Source organism: Neolamprologus multifasciatus, chromosome 15 (assembly GCF_963576455.1).
Source record: "Neolamprologus multifasciatus chromosome 15, fNeoMul1.2, whole genome shotgun sequence".
Taxonomy (NCBI): domain Eukaryota; kingdom Metazoa; phylum Chordata; class Actinopteri; order Cichliformes; family Cichlidae; genus Neolamprologus; species Neolamprologus multifasciatus.
The window spans coordinates 5138857-5162962 of NC_140453.1; the positions used below are offsets into that span (position 1 = coordinate 5138857).

Consider the following 24106-nt stretch of genomic DNA (forward strand, 5'->3'; position numbering starts at 1 on the left):
TATATTTGAGCTGATATTTAAATCTATTTTTATCCATCGTTGTAGCTGGTGTACTACTGAAACTGAAACCAGCATCTTTAAAGTGACAAGGCAGACTGAAATGCACTGAGGAACCAAAGCTGCCAGTACTCAACTCAAAATCCAGTGTTACCAAACTGTACTGCTCTACAAGCCGACCGTTTAACAAAGAAAAAAAAACTGCAGTCACGCAACATGTACACACTAGTATCATCAGAAACTTAAATAGTCCATTACACAAGCACATCTGCACAAAAAGGAACTTCTTCCACACAAAGAAACCTGGACAGCGACATGATAATGGCAACGACTACGCAACAAGTACATGTAAAGAAAGCACAGAGCGTTTTTGTGCTATTTTCAGCCGAAAGTTCAGTGACCTTTTCATACATGATTTATTCCACTGGCAGTGAACCAGCCTCAAAACAGCTAGAACTTCAGAAGAAGGCTGTCCTGACATTTTTAAGATTTTTGTCTTTCTTGTTTCTGAACTGCGCAGTGAACGTTAAGAAAACAAACTCAAAATTTATCCGAGAATCATTTACAGCCGAGGACAAATCGGTTAAGAGTGTTTTAAACAATTTCATAAACTCGGGTAAAAGTGTGAGGTGGAAACCTGGTCCAAGGAAAAATAAAGGGAATTCTGCAAAGACAGCACCTGAAAGTACAGAAGAAAGTGGGACAGTTGTAAAATGATAGCATTTGCTGTTGGCTGAGGGGAGTTAAAAAAAACAAAGAGCAAAATCGTAGCGGCCATCCTGCTGCTCGAGTATCTCAATAAGGCTTTCACCAAGAACATAGGGTAGACAAATTACTGATCTAGCATTGCAAAGCCATATGAAAAGTTAGATATATAGGCTATGGCGTGGAAGAATTTAGTTTTCTTCCATTTATTAAAAAAATGAATTCATAACTGAACGGTGGGTCTGTTAACATCTACTGATTTTAGACCATATAATCCAGTCATCATATTTAGCTTGTTAGCTTGCCTCGACATCTCGTCTGTGGTTATTACAGAAAGTCAGTGGAAACTTATATGAGCCAAATGCATCAAACAAGGCGACACATGCAGCTTATTTGAGATAAAGTGGGAGCAAATAACTGATTACAAGTCAGGAATTTCATTTAGAGCCAAAGCGACTTCAAAACAACTTATTCTCAATACAGCTGTCTCGAGTACAAAGGATCTGAAAGAGCAGACTCAAAGGTCAGGAAAATACTCCAAACTGTTGCATGCTGGACGATAAGGTCACAAACAATCGCAGAAGGATCAGAGGGGGTGGGGTGGGAAGCTGTGTTGTGTATTACAAAGTTGACTTTTACAGATTGTTTTACAAGGCCATGAGCTGAAGAGTTTCAAAACTCATCTGAACTTTGTTGCAGATTATATGGAAAATATGATTTCCGAGGGTCAAGCAGTCATTTATCCAGCCACAATAACCACAGCACTCTCAGTAGGAGAGACGCTAGGCCACTAAATCCTTACAAGATTGTTGATGCAGATGCATCTGTATCTGTGTTGCTGACAGTGAAATTGGTGCACTGCAGTAAGAAAGTGGGTGGAGTAAGTTGGATGACCTCAAAGTTTTGAGTGCAACCTAAAAGGCTGGATGTCAGATAGCGCAACCTCCCTAAACTCACATTATAAATTTGGTTTGGGAGTAGCTTAAGAAGGAAGCAAATCAAAGAATTTACTGTGTTCACTTTAGAAACTTGTAATCTGCAGCTGGCACTTCCCCCAGAGTCAAAATATCTGTGATGTTGAGAGTTGAGGACAAAAGTGTTTACATGTTCGCCTACTGATAAAACATAAGATGTAGGCTGAGAGCACTCCAAGTAAGCAAATACATGACAAATGTGCAACAATACAGACGTCATGTTTTTTTGTTTCGCAGAGTACCAACAATTCATTCAAGAAAGAAACCAAACCTCTGAGTTTTTGTTTGTGTGACAGACACCTCCACGTTTTATGGTAACATTTTAAATAAACCGTATTCATGCTTAGATGGCAAGTTTAAACAGAAGGTATATAAAGGTATCCCTCTGCACTAAGAGACAATTTTAAGTCTACGTAAGCACTGTAGGAACAGAACCATCACATCAAATATTACACAATCACATGCACAATGTACAAAAACACATTTAACACTGCAGAAACTATCAGTAATAGAAAAGATGAAAATGTTATTTATTGTTATACTACATAAGTCATATGTATAGATTAGTAGTGTGCTTATGTGTTGCAATACACTTCATGTAAAAACAAAACAAAACAAAAAAAGCTACAGTACCATAGCTGCCATCAAATTCTGTCCAGAAATTGCTTCAGAGCTACTTTTACATTTCTTAGTGCAAATGCAAAGTTATCTGACATACACTGGGTTTGGATTTTAAGGCCATGATTACAAAAGAGAAACTTAAACTTAACTGTACATTAAAAATATCTGGATTTTGAAAGGCCATTTATGCACAACGACTGGTCTTCATCAAGAGTTCTAAAAGATGGGGTTTTTATTAGTGGACTAAAAAAAAATTACAATAAAAAGTTGGAAAAAAGTAGCTCTATAAACACATGTAAACATACAGGAAAACTCTGCTCTTGAAGGCAGTCAATATTGAAATATTAATATTACGCCCATGTGTTGTTTACACTCAAACAGGCCTTAACTACAAGTGGAAAAAGCCAAAAACGAAAACATTTACAAAGGGATGTCAGGGAAGCATTTAAATGGCCATGAAGACGGTTCACACAGGAACATCTGCCATCAACATGATGGGAAAGATGAAGTTTAACTGTCAACTGGCCACACCATAACTTTCAACTCACATTTTCCAACTTGAGCTTCAACAAAAGACACTGTGTAGGCACATGTAAGTCTGACTATGCTGACAGGCGAAGAAGCCCTGAACACATTCAGTGTGACATAAGAGACTTTACGCAACTGTAACTGCTGCATGAACTCGATTGGACTTGAATTTCACTGTCAACTTCGTGTCTGTCGAGCAACGCAAAAGACAACTACCATGAATGATGCAAGTAATTTTTGCAACAAGACATATGATCAGACTGATTTATACATAGATTCTCTTTTCAAACACCTTCTCATGTTGTATCCAGATTTAAATGACCAGTGTCAGGATTTAAATTAAGCTTTGTTGTACTACAACTCCACTGAGAGAAGAAATTCTTAGAGCTTCTGAGTATTGATTGCTAAAATTGTCACCAGCACGGAGACAGCTTCAGTGGAAGAGATCTAGTCCGGCTCAGTGAGGAAGAACATTGAGCTGCGTCTGCCTTATTTGGTCCCCAACACAACAAGCCAAAAGTAGTCCAGCAGTCAGCACTTGAAGTATGTGGCTGTCCAAAGCTGTCTTTTTTTGCAGCGTGTCCTTCGCGGACAGGCTGTTGACCCACACATTGCGTTTTTCACCTTTTTTTTTAAAAGACTTCTAAAAAAAACATACACTACAGGCTTACAGCAACAGCCTACAGCAAAGTGTACAATGTCCACAGAAAAATTTATAAGGGTATTTTTGTATTTTCAATTTATAATCTTAGCACACCGACTGCTTCTTTCAATAAATATTTCCCCTCATACAGGTGCACAGCACATGTGCACGTTGGTGGCCAGCTGGCTGCCTCCTATAATGTTACAATGAGTGCGACTCTTAAATGAGAGACAATAAAAAGTCAACACCAACTTTTTTTTTTTAGGTTAGCTTGGTGTGTCAGGGCCCTAAGGCAGCCGGCAGCCTAAATGTAGGCCACAGCATGCTGCCTATCTGAGAGTCCGGGGGGTGGGTGTGTATTGTGGGGCACGCATTACTTTCGGTCCATCTGTCTCTGCATGCAACCAACCCCCAATCCTTGTCTTCCTTCCCATCTCAAGTCTATAGGATTACTATAAAGGCCTAGTTCAGGTCTAATCTACTTTTAAACTGGACTGAACAGATCGCTCTTTCTCATTCTCTGTCTTCTTCCAAAAGAGTGGTCTGCAGTTTAACACAGATGCTGGTGTCTCCACTCCGCAGAGCCTGAAGAAAGAGGTCTGTTTGTTTTTTCAGCCGGTCTATGTCGTTCTGCGTGCGCTGGTTCTGCTTGAGGAGCTCCTTGGTACGAAGTGTGATGTCTAGCAGGCCAGATTTGCTCAGGATGTTGTAAGTGTTGCAGAAGCGCTTCCTTCTTGTGTCAGCATCACCGTCACTGTCGTTACCTTCACTCAGTGAGACGACCGCTGGGGAAACAGGGAGTGTGCAGTTTTTGGATCCAGGAGCATGACTGAAAGACAGCAAAGTCTTACAGTCTACCTCGCTGACAGCCGATGAAGGCCTCTCCCTCACAGGAGTGGTGTTGGTTTCTCCTGTTGAGAGACATGATCTGCTCTGGAGCAAAGGAGACATTGTGGTGGGGGTTGCAGGAAGACCAGGAGTGGTTGAGCCAGAGTTACCAGCACTATTACATGAACTTCTCTGTGGCTTCTCTCGCTGACAGTGTTCCCGAGTGATGGAGGTCAAAGTACTACATTTCTCTGACCCTGAAGAAGAAGAGGAGGAGTAAGTTGAGGGGGCAGTTCCTCTTCCTGAGGAGCTAGAGCTGTCCCCGGGATGTGGGGCAATCTTTGGGTAGGATTTCAGGATCGGAAAATACTTCTTAGGGCGTCTGTGTTTAGAGTTGGCCTCTTTGGTGCCTGAGGAAGCTTGACGAGAAACCACAGGCTGGATAAAGACCACCTGAGGCTGCTGAACCACCTCCACAGTTGGACTAAACCCCCAGGGCTTCAGAGCAGGAGGATTCTCTCCAGGCTGCAAACAACAAGAGGAATATTGAAAGCTCTGAAAATCAGGTCAGCATCACAGCTCATACAGTTCCTTAAGGAGCTCCTGGGTGCTCACATAGCAACCAGTTCTTGTGTGATCATCTCATTTCTTTCTGAAGAGTACCCACACAGTACGAGTCTACACACCACACTTTAACCCAAAAAGGACATATTTATGAGACAGCTGTCATTCTCCATTTGCCATCACTAGCAGAATCTCCAGTCTTCAGTGGGTTTAAGCAGTTTTCACACACAACCTTGGGACAATGTTGGAAGAATCAGGTCAAAACATCATCCTAAGTTACCCTTTCTCATACAACACATACAGACCCAAGTCCATATCAGATGTGCTCTCATTACAGGAAATACTATGATACAGTGTTATAGGTGTAGGCGCTGGAGCTAATACACTCGCTGAGGTTACACTATGCGAATACCTGTGCGCAATCAAGCATCACACAGTGCTCTGCTAGGTTACCAATCATTTAATGTTTGACCTGACCACTTCTGACTGTGTTCTCACATGTGCTCCCGTCTGCTAATGTCTAGAAAAGCTCAAAGCTACAGAACATGTGTGAAAATGGTTTTAGAAACCACAGAATTACAGTTAGCAAATAAAGTTTTCGTTTCGCTTTTCTCAGTAGCTCCCCCATATTCTCTGTCACACATTTTCACACATCCAGTTACTTGCCATCTCTGGGGGCACTGAAATGAATCTTTTGCACAAAAATATCACTAAATTAACTTCCTTGTCAATATAGATGGCCTGGCCCACCAATTTCTGACTTTAATGTCAGGCCCTGACATGTGGCTCATTCCTTAGGAGAAAAACAAGTTTGACCCTATCAGTGCACCAGAATTTATTATTTCTGCTAAAAATAAACTGGAAAAACAAGGCAAAAAAAATAAGCTTGAGATGCACACAGTTACATTTTATGAAGACAAATCCTTGAAAGCTGTACTTTATCAAAACACCATGTTGGTATCACCGAAACACAATTAAGAGCAACACCACTACTCCTAATGAAATTCTTCAAATGCCATAAGAAAAAAAAATAACCTACTGATGAGGTATAATTAAGACAACGTAGTTCTTGGTTTGATACTGTGAATGGAATTCAAGAGATTATTTATTTTGGGGGTTTTTTGTTTGGGTTTTTTTTCTCGTTGAAATATTGTGGTTTTCTAATTAAGCCTTTCCCCAAATTACCTGCTTGAGCAGGACATTGTTCATGATGATCATGGGAGAGAGCCCACCCACCACTGCAAGTCCAGAAGGGTGGGTCCTTGAGCCAGTGGTCCGTGGTCCCTGCTGTACAACAGGGTGTGGTGAATCCTCAGAATCTGTGGTGTCCATTGTGCTCATGTGCTCTGAGCTCGCATCTATAGATCAGACGGAAGGGGTTAATTGGGGTTCAATTCAAATTAAATGTCATCTTCAGAAACACTTCAATATTTTTGATATGAAGGAGTGTAACTAAACCTGAAAAGCCAGAGTCTCTCTCTGAATCAGCTTGGGAGCCTCCAGGCTTCATGATGACAGGAAGGTTTCCTGCCCTGGTGTGATTCTCTGCCTTCCTCTTTGTGGTCATCGCTCTTCCCGCAGCACTGACAAGGTCCAGCTCTCCGCAAGCTTTCACAAAACTACATCAGCACATAAAAAGCGAAAGCTGGGACAACACTAAGCAGGCTCTCTTTACATAGAAATGGCAGGACATAAAGTTGTAAAATCACAAATAGACACTGTTGGTCATCTTTTTAGCTGACGCGACCAGTTACATAGACATAAAGTTTTTTAAGACTGTAATAAACAACTCCCTCTTCTTGGTGTGGGTTCTTTAGATTCATTTGACCTCATTAAACAATGCCAGCTGAATTTATAAGAACACAAACCCACAATATTAGCCATTGGGTCATCTTTTATTTACATTTCACCCAAAACGTGTGTGATTAACGTAACTAAATGGAAATACAAGAAAACTTCGCCTGCATAAAATATAAATGTCAAATTATTCAGCTGCACCTAATCTACATATATAAAGACAGTCACTACATAAAGCTATTCTTACTGTGCATGCGATGAAGGGTAGTTCTTTGGGATAAATAACTACCGTTTAAAGTAACTTACAATAAGACAAAGAACATCTGTGAAACGCAAAATAGACGACCTCATTATTACAGTCAGGATTTGGGTTAGCTACGTTAAGCTAACCAACTAGCTAACCATTGTTTACGCTAACCAAAGGTTGATAGCCAAGCTAACGTCAGAGCGTCAACTCGCACTAGTACTACTAATAGTGACAGTATACACACACACAAAAACGCAAAACGTTTAAAACTTCGAATACACCTACTTCGTCCTTGGGGCTGCTTAAACGTCGTAGTCCTTAAAGCCGACGTATACGACCGTATATCCGGGTAGAGGCTATAGCTGCAACTCAACAACTTCTCTTCTGTGGGGTCGCTGGTGCTGCTACCCAGATACGTTGACTAGAACTCGCTGGTCCACGGTACCGTACACGAGACAGACCGCCCCTCCCTGCCCTGTCTGCTCGGTCACATGCGGAGCACGGTGGCAGCCGCCTATAGCAGATAGGCTTAATTATCCCCTTTGAGGTTCAAAGTCAAAAGCTGGTAACCGATGGTGGATGAGTTTCTGATCACCTCATATAGCAGCCTTTGTTCAAATACGTCGAAATGCAAAGGACGTTATATTCGTTAGAGCCACTGTGCCATATTTGGTAGTCAAAGGCGTGCCCTTGTCTGGAGTGTCAGCAACGTCACGTTCTCTTAGCTACAGTGCCCGCCCAACAGAGACTTCTCCTGCCTCTGATTGGACAGTGGCGCCAGCAGCTGAAAAACGTGACCACTGCCAAATGTGTGGCAAGTTAAGGACATTGTGTTCGCTGTGCAGTTAGAGGTGTACTGTACAGCGTAGGCATCTCAAATGCACCGTTGGGGAATCCAGTGACGTGAGAGTGATCTGTTAGGCTATATTACATAATATCGTGGCTGGCCTGCAGCTAACCCAAGGAGCTCAAGTCTCCTCTGCGGCATGTCTGAAGAAATAAACAAAAGACGAGAACGAACAAGAGGCCTCGAGTATGCTGTATATGAGTAGACAAAGCTACACAATCTCATAAGAGAAGGAAAATGCTCATGTGTAAACATTTAAAATAATTTAATAGAAAAACCCGTAAAACAACAGCCAAAAACAAAACGTGGTTTATTCTTGGATACAATTGTGACCAAAAGGATAACACGAAAAGTTAAAACTACTTTTATAATCTTAATTTGAATGCAATTTGTGCAGAGTAATGGCTATAAGGTGTTTGTTTGCATTGCCCGTGACCCCAGAAAGAAAAGGGGGCTGTCAAGCTGAAGAATGAATCCTATGAATCTTGGTTAGTTTAGGAGGCAGCGGAGACTTGGGAGGGAGCTGACAAGTACCAGCAAGCCAAGCAGAGTACATTCATGGGAGTGGCTGAAGAAAAACCCAGGTGTGGAAGGAGTTCAGTGAGACCATGGAGCTGGACTTTCATTCAGCCTTGAAGTGATTCTAGCAAACAGTTAGGCAACTAAGGAGAACAAAGAGGCTTCCAGTGTACATTGTATATTGTGCTGCTGACTACACATGGCATCATCCAGACATTGCTCAAGTGTTGTCCATCATATTTGACAACCACCAGCCTTCAGGCCTGTGTAACTGGGGATTTATTCACTTGGTCCCATATCGTCACCATGGTTGTCACAAAGTGGCGGATAAGATATTGCCAGGTTCACATGTCTTCAATACCTCAATAGCCAGGTCGTTAAGTACTTCAAACATCTCCTCAATTCAACTGACACACCTGCAGTGGAAGCTGAGACTGAGGACAAAGAGGACAACTTCCCACATCCCTGTGGCTGAGGTCACTGACGTAGTTAAACAACTCCTTAATGGCAGGGTTTCCAGGGTGGATGAGATTCACCCTGAGTTTCTCAAGGCTGTAAATATTGTGGAGTTGTTGACATTAGGTGGATGTCAGGAGCAGTCACACTGAACTAGCAGATTGGGGTGGATGTTCTTCTCATTACGAAAGGGGGCTGGTACATGTGTTCCAACTTTTGGGGGATCACCCTTCTCAGCTTTGCTTGGAAGGAGGAAGGAGGAAAGATGTGGTTTTTGTTCTTGTCGTGGAATACTGGACCAGCTCTTTATCCTCTGAAGGATATTCAAAGGTGCGTGGGAGTTTGTTCAGTCTACATGTGGTAGACTTGGGGAAGGGATTCAGCTGCGTCCCTATGCATGTCCTGTAAAGAGTACGGGGTACCAGGAATAATTTTATATATTCTGGTTATCTGTTCCATGTATAACTCTGGTGAGAGCTTGGGTCACATTACCAGTCATGAGTCAGAGTTTTTCTCTGTGGATGTGGGACTGCACAACACTGGCTGCCATTTGACACCATTTCTGTTTATGGGCAGAATTTCAATGTACGGCCGAGGTATGGAAGGTGTTGTCAGAATGTCATCTCTGCTTTTTGCAGATGATGTGATTCTGTTGGCTTCAATGTGCAGAAACCTTCAGCTCACACGGAGGCAGGTTGCAGCCAAATGTGAAGCAGCTGGGAGGGGAATTAGATCCAGAAAAGAAAAGGGTTGAGTGCTCACTCCAGGTGACGTCCTGTTAGTCCTATGTTAACATGTTTTAATAACTTTTCGTTTGGGGACTTGTGACACTGAATGTGACACTACACATTCTGTTTTAATATTTGCTTAAAATGCATTTAAACATAATTCAGAAACATTTTTGAAACTTCTAACTGCTCAATTTTTGTTTGTTTTTTTTTTGGGGGGGGGGCATAAAGAGAGTAATACATGGTACTTATTTCTCATCTATGAATTCAGAATAATTCAGTGATGACTGATTCAATTCATTAAATGCTTGCTCCTTGTTTAGTGAGATTGATAATCCACATTTGTGAAATACTATATAAGGAAGCGTTGCTTTCAACCACACTCACATGAACCTGAAAGGCCCTGTATGCAATACAAATAAGTGAATAACAGTACAGTGGCACGGTGGTTAGCACTGTTGCTGCACATCAAGGAGGTCCTGAGTTCAATTCCACCCTCTGTGTGGGTTCCCTCCGGGTACTCCGGCTTCCTCCCACCATCCAAAGACATGCAGCTTGTGGGGATAGGTTAATTGATTAATGCAAATTGCCCATAGGTGTGAATGGTTGTCTGTCTGTGTGTGTTAGCTCTGTGACAGACTGGCAACCTGTCCAGGGTGTACCCTGCCTCTCGCCCTATGACAGCTGGGATAGGCTCCCGCGACCCTGAGAAGGATAAGCGGAAGCGAATGGATGGACAGTACTCTCCTGTTCTTTTCACACTGTTTTCTGCAGATAAAGATCTTATAGTGTCCTCACATTACAGACCCTAATTGTCTGCAAATCTAGATAACAGAGAGGGGGTTTAGTTGTTGTTTTTTTAAGAATTGGAGTGGGTTTTATTTCATGACCTTATTATGTTTCACAGTAAAGCACCATTCGTGTATTCGGTGTTCATGACAAAAAAACAAATATATTGACTCATGCATATAAAGAATTATCCTAAGTTTGCTGACTCTTTGTTAAATTATGCAATAGTTTTCTTGTGATTCTTAGCCATTTTGTGCATTTTTTGTCCCTGCATGGTTGATTTTGGTCAGAGAATAACTAGAAAATCAGTACTTTAAAACAAATGACTATGTGCTAATGTACTAATACATTCTACACTAACCAGAAACAACATTAAAACCAGGTAAGGACATGAAAAGTGGATAATATTGATTGTCTTATTTTAGTGGAAACTTTGAGTATTGGACTTTTCCAGGAACCACTTAGGTACATGGCAATCACATGCCTCGCAGTTTCACTCCAAAACATAATTTTCATGGGATTGGTTCAAGAAATGCACATAAAAATATTATAAAAGAAACGAAGAACTTCCCCCATGTTTAAACTCTTTAGATCCAATCTTATGGAATACCTACCAGATGGACTGATCAAGCCCGTGTCACTGAAGTCCCACCGTGCAACCCAGAGATTCGTGGATCCCTGGGAAGCATCAGTCGGACCTACACATTACAATTTCGTGCCTGAAAACTGGGGACCGGAAAAGACTTCTATCCTATTCTTTAAGTGATGAAACTCACAGGCATGTTGCAGTGAGCAATTAGTCAGGCACAGAAGTAATTTCGTCTTTGACAGCCTAATACAACTTCCTAAATTGCCTAGAGGTGCAGCATGCACATACCGACGTGTGCAATATTTCTTTTTTAAACATGCAATACACTATACGAAAAGAAAACAAGCATCATTTTTGATTTTTTGGTTTGCCTAGCTTCTCCAACACATGAATTATGTCTTTTTCATCCCAGCAAATATGTTTTATTTTATATTCCCTGAAATCTTAGCCTGATGATGTTACTGTCAGTTATTGTTAAATTTACAAAAAAAATTCACGATACAGAACGTTTTTTAAACAAGCGATTTATTCAAATTTTTATTCTGAGCAAACAACAAGTTAATTTTCATATAAACACTTCATCCAACAGCCAAACTGTGTTTGTGTGCGCTCATTCAGCGTGGGTTAGTCTGTTGGCCAATGTGTTTGTTTGTGTCTGACATTATATATACTATGTGGAACTTTCGGAATCTGTTCCTCAAAACTGTTCCTAAAACCTGATGCTGGGGACTTTTACTGGGTAAGTTCACTGTCCTCACTGAGAGAATAACCCTAACTGTCCAATCACAGCTCTTGTGCCCAGTGACAGCACTGACAGGAACTCCCCTCTTTTCACTCTCTGTGCACAGCAGTTTATACACCACTCTGCATTTAATCCTTATTTTTTCAAATCTGTGCATAATGTTTCCCTGAGGCAAGAAACCCCTAAAAAAATGCTGTTTTAGGAAACAAATTATATCATAATCTATTTACAAACAACCTAATATACTTCTTTATATATTTGTGTACATGCTCATAGTTTTTAATGTTTTTAAAATTTAAACATGTGTAAAAATAATATTAGTCTTGGCAGTAGCTGGCACCACATCCAATGTGGATTTTGTTCCTGACAAGAGTGCTTTGCCACCAGGTCAAAGGTCAGTCCCTCATCTCCTCCTCATTTTACTGAACAATAGGAAGCTCTCAATTTACCGGTCGATCTACGTCCCTACCCTCACCTATGGCCACGAGCTGTGGGTAGTGACCGAAAGAACGAGATCGCAGATACAAGCGGCAGAAATGAGCTTCCTCCGAAGGGTGGCTGGCCTCTCCCTTAGAGATCGGGTGAGAAGTTCAGTCATCCGGGAGGGGCTCAGAGTAGAACCGTTGCTGCTCCACATCGAAAGGAGCCAGCTGAGGTGGTTCGGGCATCTGACAAGGATGCCTCCTGGGCGCCTCCTAGGTGAGGTGTTCCGGGCATGTCCCACCGGGAGGAGGCCCCGGGGCAGACCCAGGACACGCTGGAGAGATTATATCTCTCGGCTGGCCTGGGAACGCCTTGGTGTTCCCCCGGATAAGCTGGAGGAGGTGGCTGGGGAGAGGGAGGTCTGGGCCTCTCTGCTTAGGCTGCTGCCCCCGCGACCCGGCCTCGGATAAAGCGGATGAAGATGGATAGATAGGTTGCCTTCAGTCATCAGATAATTTTTCATGATGAAAACATGATATAGGATTAAAATAATAATAATAATGACTTGGCTCGGGGGGGGGGGGGGGGGGGGGGGGGGGTTCTCACTTTTTATATATTTATTTTTATTTTTAGTCATTGTGAACAAAATAGATACATATATAAATATTCTTTTATATACAAATGGCACAAAAATGCAGACAGCAGAATAAAAATCACAAAGACACCACATGCCATTAATCTGACAAGTTAATAAACACTTAAGGGATGGATTTAGGCTTTAAACCTGGTTGAAAAGCTCAAAGCATTCCAGCCATTATCTCTGATCCTATTCTGTATGTGTTCTGTATACTGTGTCTGTTTTGAAAACGTAACACAGCAGCAAGCTTAAAGTGAAAAGATAAATAGATGAAAATGGAAAAATGGAGGCCATGGCCAAAGGAATCTGTACAGATCCAGGGTTAGGGTTGCTTTGGTGATTACTCAGCAAAAACAAAACAAAACAAAACAGTATATAAGTTATAAAATATTTGGGAATGGATGGAGATATGTGATGTTCACCACTCCATATTCGCCACTGTTAATTTTACTTTGGGCAGGTGCAAATCAGCGAAGAGTGATCTTCTTGTCTGGAACTGGCACCTAAAAAGACAGAAACATACAAATGAAGGGGTTAAATTTCTATTTTAAATAAAGATGTTCCGAATTGCTTGTGTTCAATCCTGCTCCACCTATAAAACTCGTTAAACGTTAAAGTCAATATGAGGCTGGAGAGTATAAAAAGCTTCCTCAGATGACAAAATGGAAAGTTTTCACCTTGTTTGTGTCCACTTGTGAAGAAAAATAGTCCTGAAGTTTTACAGGTGTTTAGTTAACATTAAAAAGCAGAAACCACCCAAACACTGCATCCAATGCTTGCCCCTTTCAAGATAACTTGAGCATATGTAGAGCCATTCCTTCTTATATGTTAGATGTCTATGCGGTTGAGTGTTTTTTTAACGTCACATCCCAAACTAATCCTCAAATTTCAAATGGGATTTGAATGCTATGATACCCACTAATGTGCTAAATTCAATCTCAGCCCTGCACATCACCACTAAGTTGGCAGTTCTGATATTTTACGATTGATTACAAAACAAGCCGACAGCGCCTGCGAGGTCAGACAGCGCCACGGTCTAAAGTGAAGTTTCTTAGAAATTAAAGGTAAATCATCCTCCTGGACAAACAAAGTCAACACTCAAACGTTCGCTAAACGTTCACATGACGACATCAAAGAGAATGTTTATGTCCCTCAAGTTGCAAATATAGTTCAGCCTTCTGAATCTGATGGAAAAAATTAAAGCTGTGCTGCAACTGTGTGGTCCCCTGACCACTAAACAGTGGGTTGCGAGACAGCAGCTCTCCAGGCCTGAGTTACAGCGTACAAATCATGACCAGAACAGGCAGAACACAGAGACCACACGTGTTCCTCGGCTGCTTTTGTTTGAAAAACCTGCAGACCACCACCAAGCAGACAAACTGAAGTCCAAAGGGTGGTTTTTAGTAGGGGAATTTTGGTAATGGTAAGACCAGGAAACCACAACTTCAAACTTAAAATAAAAAGTAAAAAAAATAAATAAAACAACCTAAGTTATTTTCAAGCCAGTACTTAAAAGACCCAACTCAGTCACTGCAGATCCTACTGGCTCTGATGATATGATCACCGTGCTCAGCTGGAGCTAGTATCAAGTTTAAAAACTCATATCCTCTTGAGGCTTTTAAATTGAAATTCCCTTCTTGTGTTACCACAGTTCAGCAGTGTTGGGAAGGTTACTTTTAAAATGTATTCCATTACAGAATACATGCCCCAAAATGTATTCTGTAACGTATTCCGTTACGTTACTCAATAAGAGTAAAGTATTCTGAATACTTTGGATTACTTAATATATTATCATGCTGTTTACAACTAGGTGAATGTACTATTGCTGTGATTTATTACTGTTACTGAAGGTCCGTGGCTCCGAACCGTAGTAAAGGGACCTCTGGCTAATACGGTGGGTTCCTGTCGGGCTCGTAGCCGAAAACTAGCTTTACTTTGTTGTCTGGGTCAACTTTGCTAGCGAGAGACAGAGAGAGGCGTTGAAAGGCTGCTCCAACGGAACTTATTGTTTCGGAGGAAAACAACACGGTGTACAGTCGAGTCTTAATAGCTTACTTACAACTGGGCTCATCAGGCTCTCTTCTTGGCTGCAGTGGTTATTATTATATTTACATGCTTCCAGCTCCCGTTTTTGCTCGATGACAGCTCGTACTTTTCCTTTTTCTCCCTCCTCGCGCTCACAGACACATAACGGGTATGACAGTCCATTCTCCCTGCAGCACGGACTACACTGCCTATGATGCTACATTCTTTAGAGCTATACCGCTAGCATTCTGCCTATTAGCTTAGCACAACAACAACAAAAAGGCCTCTCTCACCCAGGAAACACGCAGAGAGAGAGCGTCACCCTGTAACCATGGCAACCGTAACGCTGCCACCTGGAACAACAGAACGTAGCTGTCAAACAAAACCCAAACAGTCCTGACCCGCCACAATATGAAACAGGAAAGTACCACCGTGTAATCCATTAATTTCAACAAAGTAACTGTATTCTAAATACCACCTTTTTAAACGGTAACTGTAACGGAATACAGTTACTCATATTTTGTATTTTAAATACGTAACGGCGGTACATGTATTCCGTTACTCCCCAACACTGCAGTTCAGACAGTGACAAAATTAATTTCTCCTTTACTAATGAGGCTGTGACTTTGGAAGACATCTAAGCGATTCACCCAGCGGAGACTGCTCAGACTACATTTGCACACCTCACCTCTTATGTTAGTTTCACCCAATGCTATTTTGCCCTAAAAAGAAAAAAAAAAAAGATTGTGGATTTCATCTTTCGCTGCATGAATTTATTTGATAATAAGAGTTCCTTTCAGGAGGTGATGAAAAGACAAGCCTATTATGTTAGCGATTTTTGCGTGCAACAGTTGCAGAGAGCTACTTAGTGACATCGTTTCTTTTGTTTACCTGCAGAACAGACACAGACTTCTTTCCAAATCTCACACCGGCCATTAGTAACCAAGGTTTTCTGTTATAAATTTGAAGCATCAAGCTCATGTTCGGAGGCACATTTTTGAAAAATTTGAATGGATGACGAGGCCATTATGCAGAGCAACTCCATAAGGTGCCACCTGATGCTGTTGGTTACAATGTACCCATTTCACTCTTTGAGGCAAAGTTGTAATTGTGCATTAATTTACTGCTCGTTACATAATAATTCCCCTTGTAAAAAAAAATCAATAATAAAAGAAAAAAGCACATTAGAGAGAGAGAGAGCTGGTAGTGTCTCTGGTCTGTCTGTAAAATGATGGCTCTGCTGTTGCTCTGGGACTGAACTGCTTGGATTTATTGAAATCCTGATAAATAAAATGTATCTTCCCCTGCGCAGAGGTTAGATTTGAACATGTTGTCAGATGCAATTTCAAAGTCAGAGTGGACGTTATCCCCAAATGCCAGAAGAAAAAAATAAACCTATGAGTTTGTGCAAACATAGTGAAGAGTTGTGCGCTCAGAGGCTCGGCTGCCTGCTGTAACTAAGAATGTAGATATAGAAGCCTCGGCGCTTCCTCATGCATATTTTTTTCTCTCCGATAGAAGATTTTTAAACTTAACCTTCAGACTATCAGTAACCCTGGACTATTGCAAATACTTCGCGACCTTACAGAAGCACAGACTCATCAGAAGTACTTGTTGAATTTATTCAGGGTCATCAAAGGGAAGAGCAACACAGCAGCACCCAGACTATTATGATATTGCTTAGCTTTGCTGCCCTTGGTGGTCTGGCAAAGGGGAGGAAACACCGATGAATGTTGCTGTAAATGCCCAAACATTATTTAAAAAGAAAAGTGTGTGTGAGTGCCACAGGGGAACAATCAGTCTCTTACTTTCTACAGCCATTTCTTGGTACGTTTCCTCCTCCGAGGTCTGCTCTCAGTGGACTTGCTGCTGCTGCTGCAGGAGAAAGACGTCAGAAATATTGATGCGTTCAACTCTGATAGACAAAACACTCATTACTCACTGTGTTACTTACTGACTTAATTACTGATCTTTCATAGTACTGAAGAATCTCAGGGTCTCTAAGAGAAGAAACAAACCACAGACACATTTAGAAGTCAGCTGTGACATAACTAATAATCTTGGATCTAGTGTTTAATAGAAAGATGAGGTTATCAGTAAAGGACCTGCATTGGCACTGCTGATGTTCTAGAAATGTGAGCTCCACCATGGGCTGTTCTTGGGAAGAAATCTTCAGCTGAGAAAATAAAAAAGAAGAAGCTGAAACTCTACATGAAGGTAAACACTGAATCTAAACAGAAAATATTTCTCCAATACTGGCTTCACTTCAATGGATTTCCATTAAATCTGGAATCAAATTTAAACTCTTTCTCAAGGTCTTGAATAATCAGGCGCTATCATATCTTGAAGACCTCATCGTATCATATCAACCCCAACAGCACACTTCACTCTCACACTGCTGGCTTACTTAAGGTTTCTATGGTATTTAAAAGTAGAATGGGATGCAGAGCCTTCAGCTTTCAGGCCACTCTGAAGAACCAGTTTGGAGGCAGGAGACAAACACCCTCTCTATTTTTAATATTAAGCTTAAAACTTTCCTTTTTGATAAACCTTATAGTTTGGGCTGGATCAGGTGATCCTTAACCCTCCCTTAGTTATGTTGCAATAGGCCGAATCACCTTTTTCGAGTCTGTATTATACACTGCTCTGCATATCATCATTACTTGTTTTTAATCTCTGACTCTCTGCTACATGGTCACACAACCGATCACAGCAGATGGCTATCCCTCCCTGAGCCTGGTTTGCCAGAAGTTTCTTTCTGTTAAAAGGGATTTTTTCCCTCCCACGTCACCAATTGTTTGCTCACAGGGGGGTCGTCTGAATGTTGGGGTTTTCTTGCTAACATTGTCGGGTCTTTTTCTAACAATAAAGTGCCTGGAGGCGACTGTTGTTGCAGTGTTACGTAAATACAATTGACGTGAACAGAACTTGATTCACCTGCAGAGTGGCGTTGCGTTCGAGGGTAGGAAGGCACTTGAAGTCCTCGCCCGAACAGTAACCAGAGCATCGGCGAACCACCACACAGTGAGGTACGTAGATGTTCTCCACCGACTGGGGGTACTCATCGTACACATACACCAGCTGGTCCATGACCTGACACGAGCACTTTGCCATCACCTCAGACAACTGAATTACTACATAAGAGGTTGGATCTTAATCTTTAAGTCATTTGCAGCAGGTAGGAGAGCCTTTTCAGTGGGCCATGATAAAGAGCATCACTCTTACCTGTATTGGGACCCCCTTCATCTGACATCTGCAAATAATAAAAATAATTCAATTTGGTTTTTGGTTGTTTTTTTGTTTTTTTTAAAGAGCCAAACATTGTTGGAGATAATACAGGACCAGCAAATAGCCAGGAGCCTAGAAGTTGGTAGATCGATACAGACATTGATAACACCTATAATAATACATATACCATCTATCTATCTATGAATGTCAGTATGTAGCCCACTGAATTGTGTTAAACTAAAACATCTTGGGGGGCGGGACAAATAGATATGAGACATGCACTATGAAAAATGTCTCAACCATGTTGTGTTTAATATCCCATCTGTTTGATTAATAATCTATGGCAGATCATGTCAAGTTACAGTACACAATGAAACTAGAAACTGTACCTCCAAGACCATGGTGCTACATGTAAGATATAACAAACCATCAACACAGGACTACATAAAGCATGTTTGTATGAGATTTAAACTACATAATGTGACCTAAAGTCCTGGCCATGTATTTACTTGGTATCAGATCATTATCAATATTTGCAGCATTGCACAGCACTTATGGAGACTTTCTCTAGTGAGAACCAGGCATGGTGGAAATGGTTTTCATTGCAGCTACGGAGCACCCTCTGGTGTAAAGATAAAACTAGTGCAGGCACGTTGACGAGATAATAAAAAAGGATGACGCAATATGGTGTGAGGAGCGCACTGCTGTGCGGCTGAAAAGCGGCAGGGGGGGAAAAAAAGCTGTAAAATGAGCCAGCAAACAACAGCAGTGCTTCTGATTTCTCAATTGGTCGCAAGAAGGTTCATTATCACGTGGTCAAAAAAGCCTTGAAAACATGCAAAGAATAACAGTGAAGAATAGCTGCTGAGAATAGCTGAGCATTCTCTCGTGGGACTGTTACACACTAACCACAGCCAAAGTAAAAGCGATGCTGAAAAAGTGAAAAGTAAAATGTGACACAGCATGAATTTTCTGAAGTTCTCACAGCCCGGCCTGCAGACTCAGGACTGGCAAAATTCCCGATTTTTTTTAACCATAAATTGGGGCGTGCACAGTTGATCTTGGCTCTCTTCTGCCTTTTGAATGTAAGAGATCTCTTTCTCTTTTTTAAACTTCTCTCTTGGCCTCATAACCCTGCGAACACGGATGGGAACGGAGTCGTCCTAATCTCACACACAGACACTGCTTCTATAGCTCAGGCAGTATAAAAGAGCATAATTTAACGAGTTGGCTTCTGCCAAGAGTTGTTAAATGTGCCGCAGCATCCACCAGTTGGACCAGCTGCATACAACAGCTGTATTCAGCCATGACGTGCTGTGAACAACACAGTGCATTGATTAGGTTTGTAATTTATGAGGAAAGGAAGGGGGCAGATTCATAAATGGCCTCCGGTCAGACTAAATCTGTGACCCATAATGGGATTCATAATAATGGTACTAACCAGTGGTTCTGTCTCACTCACGCAGTCTGCATAGCTCAAAGGAGATCTTCGTTAGTCTAATGCAATATTTTTGAAGGTGACTCTAAAGTCTTCTTCAACTCACATATCCCAGAAGCTTTTGGGAATGGATACTAAAACTATTCTGCAGTGCGTTAAAAAACCCAACAAACCCTACACCTTATCACTGTAACGGATACTCATTGTACGCTTAGCGCCCTGCTGAGTGATACTAAATGTGCCTGTGTGGCCTCTGGTATGAAGCTGCACACCAAGAAGAAGCACCCAAGGGAAAATCACGCAGAAAATGTCACGACCTCCCTCATAACAGCCAGGAAACATGCAAATCGCATGCAAAATTACAGCTTGTGAGCGCGGTTTCAGCCACATTACAGCCTCTAGCTGAGCTCTGGGGCCCGTAGCTTTAAATCTGTCTGTGTGCATGAGCAACACATCTGACGCTAGTTACGTCTACACAGATTATTGGTGACCCACTATGAATGCAGATAGTGCATTCACTGTGGGGGTACAGCTGTTTTATGCTGTCACGCGTGGAATCAAGTGAAAAGTCGGGGGAAAAAAGGACAACGTTAATTCTCTTTAACTTCAGTAAACTCCAGCCAGAGAGATTCAGTCTCATGTTTAGCCCGCTTTAACTTTGATAAATAATGCAGTGATGGGTCTTAAACCCTTACCTTAAAAGGAAAAATGAAAAGAAAAAAAAGAGAGAGAATATCCTATTGGTGGTGGAGTTACCTGCGCAGGTACCCGCTGAAGGACCAGCAGAAGCTGCAGGATTCCGAGGAAAGTTTGCATGCTGCTGCTGCCGGGAATGAGTTCCTGCTATCCTCTAGTCGGCCAGAAAGAAATGAAAATGTTGAAGGGAGAGCGGAGAAGCGGCTGGAGCTTTTATAACGAGCACAGTCCAGCTGCGCGAGCCAGGCTGCGATGAAAAGCGCGCGCCAGCACGGCTGAATATATACTCTATACGCTTACCATTAACCGGTGACTGTTGCAAAAAAGAATTCAAGAGAAGCGGTGATGTAAAATCAGTCCGTCCTGTCGCTCACGTACACACCAGTCCCTGGGAAAATGATCCTAATGAAGCCTCGTGACTGTTTCAGAAGTCAGTCGAATACATTTATACAAGTTTCCAACCTTCTCTCATTTCTTTATATTTTGTTCCAAACTTTCTTCTCAATTCTTTGGACACTTTCTGCTTTTTCACTCGTTTTCAGTCCAGTTCTTGCACCTGACCATTTTCAGTGGAAAGTTTTGGTTGTTTGTTAAACCACTTAACGCCGACCTGTGAATCATTAAACCATAAAAAATTAAAAACAACTTGATAAAGAACCAGTTTTAAATTGTATCCTTAGGCTCTTTCGTATTTATTTTTATAAACATTTCTAGTTTCTTTTAGAAATCCATTAATTCTCTTTCGCTTATCCTTTGCTTTCATAATTAAATAAAATATGCTTGTGTATTTTGATGTAGGCTGTCGCAGGGCTAGAGGCGGGGTGCACCTAAATTGCATAAACTCCATTTCTGTTTTATATTTTTCATTTCCATGTATGTTTGCACATGTTTTAATAAAATCACTGCATCTATTAACATTTTGAGGAGCAACATCTAAACAAATGAGGGGTGACTCAACTTTTGCATAGTATTGTACATACAAAAATGATAATCATCTTATGCAATTTATCAGCCTACATCACAACACACAAGCATATTTTATTTAATTATGAAAGCAAATAAAAGTCAGTGAAGTGTCATCTCTAAATTAAGAAACACTTAAATTCTTCAAATATCCCAAAGCTGTTTCAGCTGCTGACCACAACAAATATTGAAGTTAATCACCCAGAGTTCATAGCATCATATAAGCAGCGCTTTATATGCTGTGTTTAATAAAAAAAAAAAAAAATACATGTGCTGTGTCAACAGATTTTTTTATGTTACTAGGCAGCCATCAATAACAATACAGGAATACACTCAGTCATGTCAGCGGTTCAATGAAATCTACAGATTTCAATGAAAATCTACAGAAGTTCAAACCTTGCTTCAGAATGAGGAAGAAAAGTGAATGAGTCAGTTGCTGATGCCAGACTGGTTCTGGTGAGTATTTGAAAAACTTGATTTTCCCACACAACCAAGTCTAGGGTTTACAGAGAATGAGGCAAAAATTTAAAAAAAAATCCAGCATTTATTTTCTGAGTAAAAGGTCTTGTCGAGGTCTGAGGGGAATTAACATTGTTTAAGCTGTTAGAAAGCTAACAGTAACTCAAATAACCACTTCTTGCCATCTGTACACAAGGAGAATAGCATATCTGAATGCACAGCACGTTGAGTTTTGAAGCAGACGAGCTACAGCAGCAGAAGACCAAACTGAATGCAAGCTGAGAACAGGAAAGGCTCAACAAAATTAGGCCAAAGAAGCCTGGGCATTTATTGCATGGTCCGTTTCTGCTGCAACATTTTGATGGCAACAACCGAACAATGCAGTTATGCAATTTACTTCGAGTGTCAACTACAATGACGTCTGCACAGAACAAATCTGTTTTGATTTTTCACATTACATATATTTTAAACCAAGAACTAACTCAGACTTGATGCTGCCTTGTGTAGTGGATTAAATGCTCAATGAAAATAAATGAATGTGAGTTTCATTTATATAGCGCCAAATTACAACAGTTATATTATAAGGTAAAGAGTACAGTAATACAGAGAAAACCCCAACAATCAGATGACCAACTATGTGTAAGCGCTTTGGCAAAAGTGGGAAGGAAAAACTCCCTAGCTGGTTTACAACTATTCTTTCAAGAATTTATCTCAAAAACTCTTGAAAGATAATCTTTAAAATAATTTTTTTTTACATTTTTGTTTCAATGTTCCAGATTTCTTGGATTTCCAAGCATGACATTCCTGTGATTTGATGTTAAAGAGATCTAATGCTTTATTCAGGCTCGATTACAATACTGAAATACTAGCTGGCACAGCACACGGAGCACAAGGTGCATCTCTACTGATGTGGCTCCACTTCTGGATCTGGTTGTTAGTTTGAGAAGTTTATGGCTCCCAAATATTGTTTATGCACTCGGGGCCTTCGAGTGTTGCGTGTTTAGTCTCGGCAAACATGCAGCAGACCTCAGGTTATCAGCACTGATGTGACAGGAATGAACAGAATGTCTCAGAGCTACCCTTTCGCCACGTGTATGTGCACTCATGTGTGGCTGTTATCAGGATGTGTCTACTTTAGCTGGTATATAAATGTCTCGTTTTACTTTACACAACACCTGCTCTCTTGCAGTTTGCTGATTACGGAAGAGGATTAGGGCCACTGGGGGAAAAAAAAGTGGGCACGTCTTTAGAAAAAAAGTCAGAATTCGGACTTTTTTCTCAGAATTCTGAGATTAAAGTCATAATTCGGACTTTTTTCTCAGAATTTGGACTTTTTTTCTCAGAATTCTGAGATTAAATTCAGAATTTGGACTTTTTTCTCAGAATTCTGAAAAAAAATAATTTTGATGAAAAAGTCCGAATTATGACTTTAATCTCAGAATTCTGAGAAAAAAGTCAGAATTCTGAGAAAAGTCTGAATTCTGAATTTAAACTCAGAATTCTGAGAAAAAAAGTCAGAATTCTCAGTTTAATCTCAGAATTCTGAGAAAAAAGTCCGAATTCTGAGAAAAAAAGTCTGAATTATGACTTTAATCTCAGAATTCTGAGAAAAAAGTCAGAATTCTGAGAAAAAAGTCAGAATTCTGACTTTAAACTCAGAATTCTGAGAAAAAAAGTCTGAATTCTGACTTTAATCTCAGAATTCTGAGAAAAAAGTCAGAATTCTGAGAAAAAAGTCAGAATTCTGAGAAAAAAAAGTCAGAATTATGACTTTTTTCTCAGATTTTTTTTCCAGTGGCCCTAATCCTCTTCCGTAGCTGATCCTCCTACTTACAGTTAACGTTGATTTCCTGATTACACACATGTCCGTGTGACCCACAAGTGCCGCGAGCTAGCCACATCGCCCTTCTTGTTCTCCGATTCTGCAGGGCATGGAAAACAAGCAGGGAGCTGCCCTTACATTTATAAGGCGGGCTCAGATGTGCTTTCACAGCCACTGTGATTTATGGGATACTTAGTCTGGTGCGTTCTGAAAAATAGCCTCTGTGGAGGCGATACCAAAGACGGAGGATGTGTTCCCTCTCACCACAAAACTGATGCTGGTCTTGTTTGGTGCTCTTCAGAGAAAAATTACATTCAAATCTTAAATCTTAAATGAACAATGATAATCTTTTTGTTATTTTAAAAAGAAAGCAAATATAGTGTACTCACCAAGCCTAGCACAGGCCTACGATGCAAGTTCCAACTTCATATATTTGTGGATTCTTCAAGGCAGCTTTGCATGACTTCTTATTTGTCTCTCTTATACCAAGTCCTTTTGTAGCCCTTCAATTCATCCACTGAAATAGGCTGTTTTAGTGTAATTTCCCTTCCTTACCTTTTAAAGCACCTTTCTTTTGACCGGCTGACTCTTACAAACAGAAGGTTTGAATGGCTTCCATGCCGACAGCCACAGCTCTATGGCTAAAATGACTGCATAAGGGCCGTCTGATCTCATTAACGTGAAAGATTTTGAGTATAGAAAAAAGTGAAGCCTGAGCTTTTGGCTCACATTACTTGCACATATGGTGAATTCATATGGTTAAAATGATAAAAAGTCATAACGATCCTCTTTGATCAAATAAAGATTTTGTGTAATGACCACTTACTGCAATCTAAAAGGA

At 40.9% G+C, this 24106-nt stretch overlaps 2 protein-coding genes across 2 annotated transcripts; both read right to left on the minus strand.

Moving 5' to 3' along the window:
• Window positions 1-1895: 1895 nt before the first annotated feature.
• Window positions 1896-7601, minus strand: cipcb (CLOCK-interacting pacemaker b). Its single transcript, XM_085132683.1, is given in 4 exon segments — window positions 1896-3990; window positions 3992-4821; window positions 6046-6218; window positions 6319-7601. Coding segments are annotated over 4 exon segments (1161 nt in total). The 5' UTR covers window positions 6428-7601; the 3' UTR covers window positions 1896-3941.
• A 4992-nt stretch (window positions 7602-12593) lies between these two features.
• Window positions 12594-22815, minus strand: LOC146501374 (snake venom vascular endothelial growth factor toxin HF-like). Its single transcript, XM_085134050.1, has 6 exons — window positions 20082-22815; window positions 17885-17912; window positions 17597-17793; window positions 16765-16835; window positions 16468-16659; window positions 12594-13137 (listed from the first exon to the last, which is right to left on the minus strand). Exons 1-5 carry the CDS (start codon window positions 20139-20141, stop codon window positions 16569-16571), a joined length of 447 nt encoding a protein of 148 aa, XP_084990176.1. The 5' UTR covers window positions 20142-22815; the 3' UTR covers window positions 12594-13137; window positions 16468-16568.
• Between the last annotated feature and the right edge of the window lie 1291 nt (window positions 22816-24106).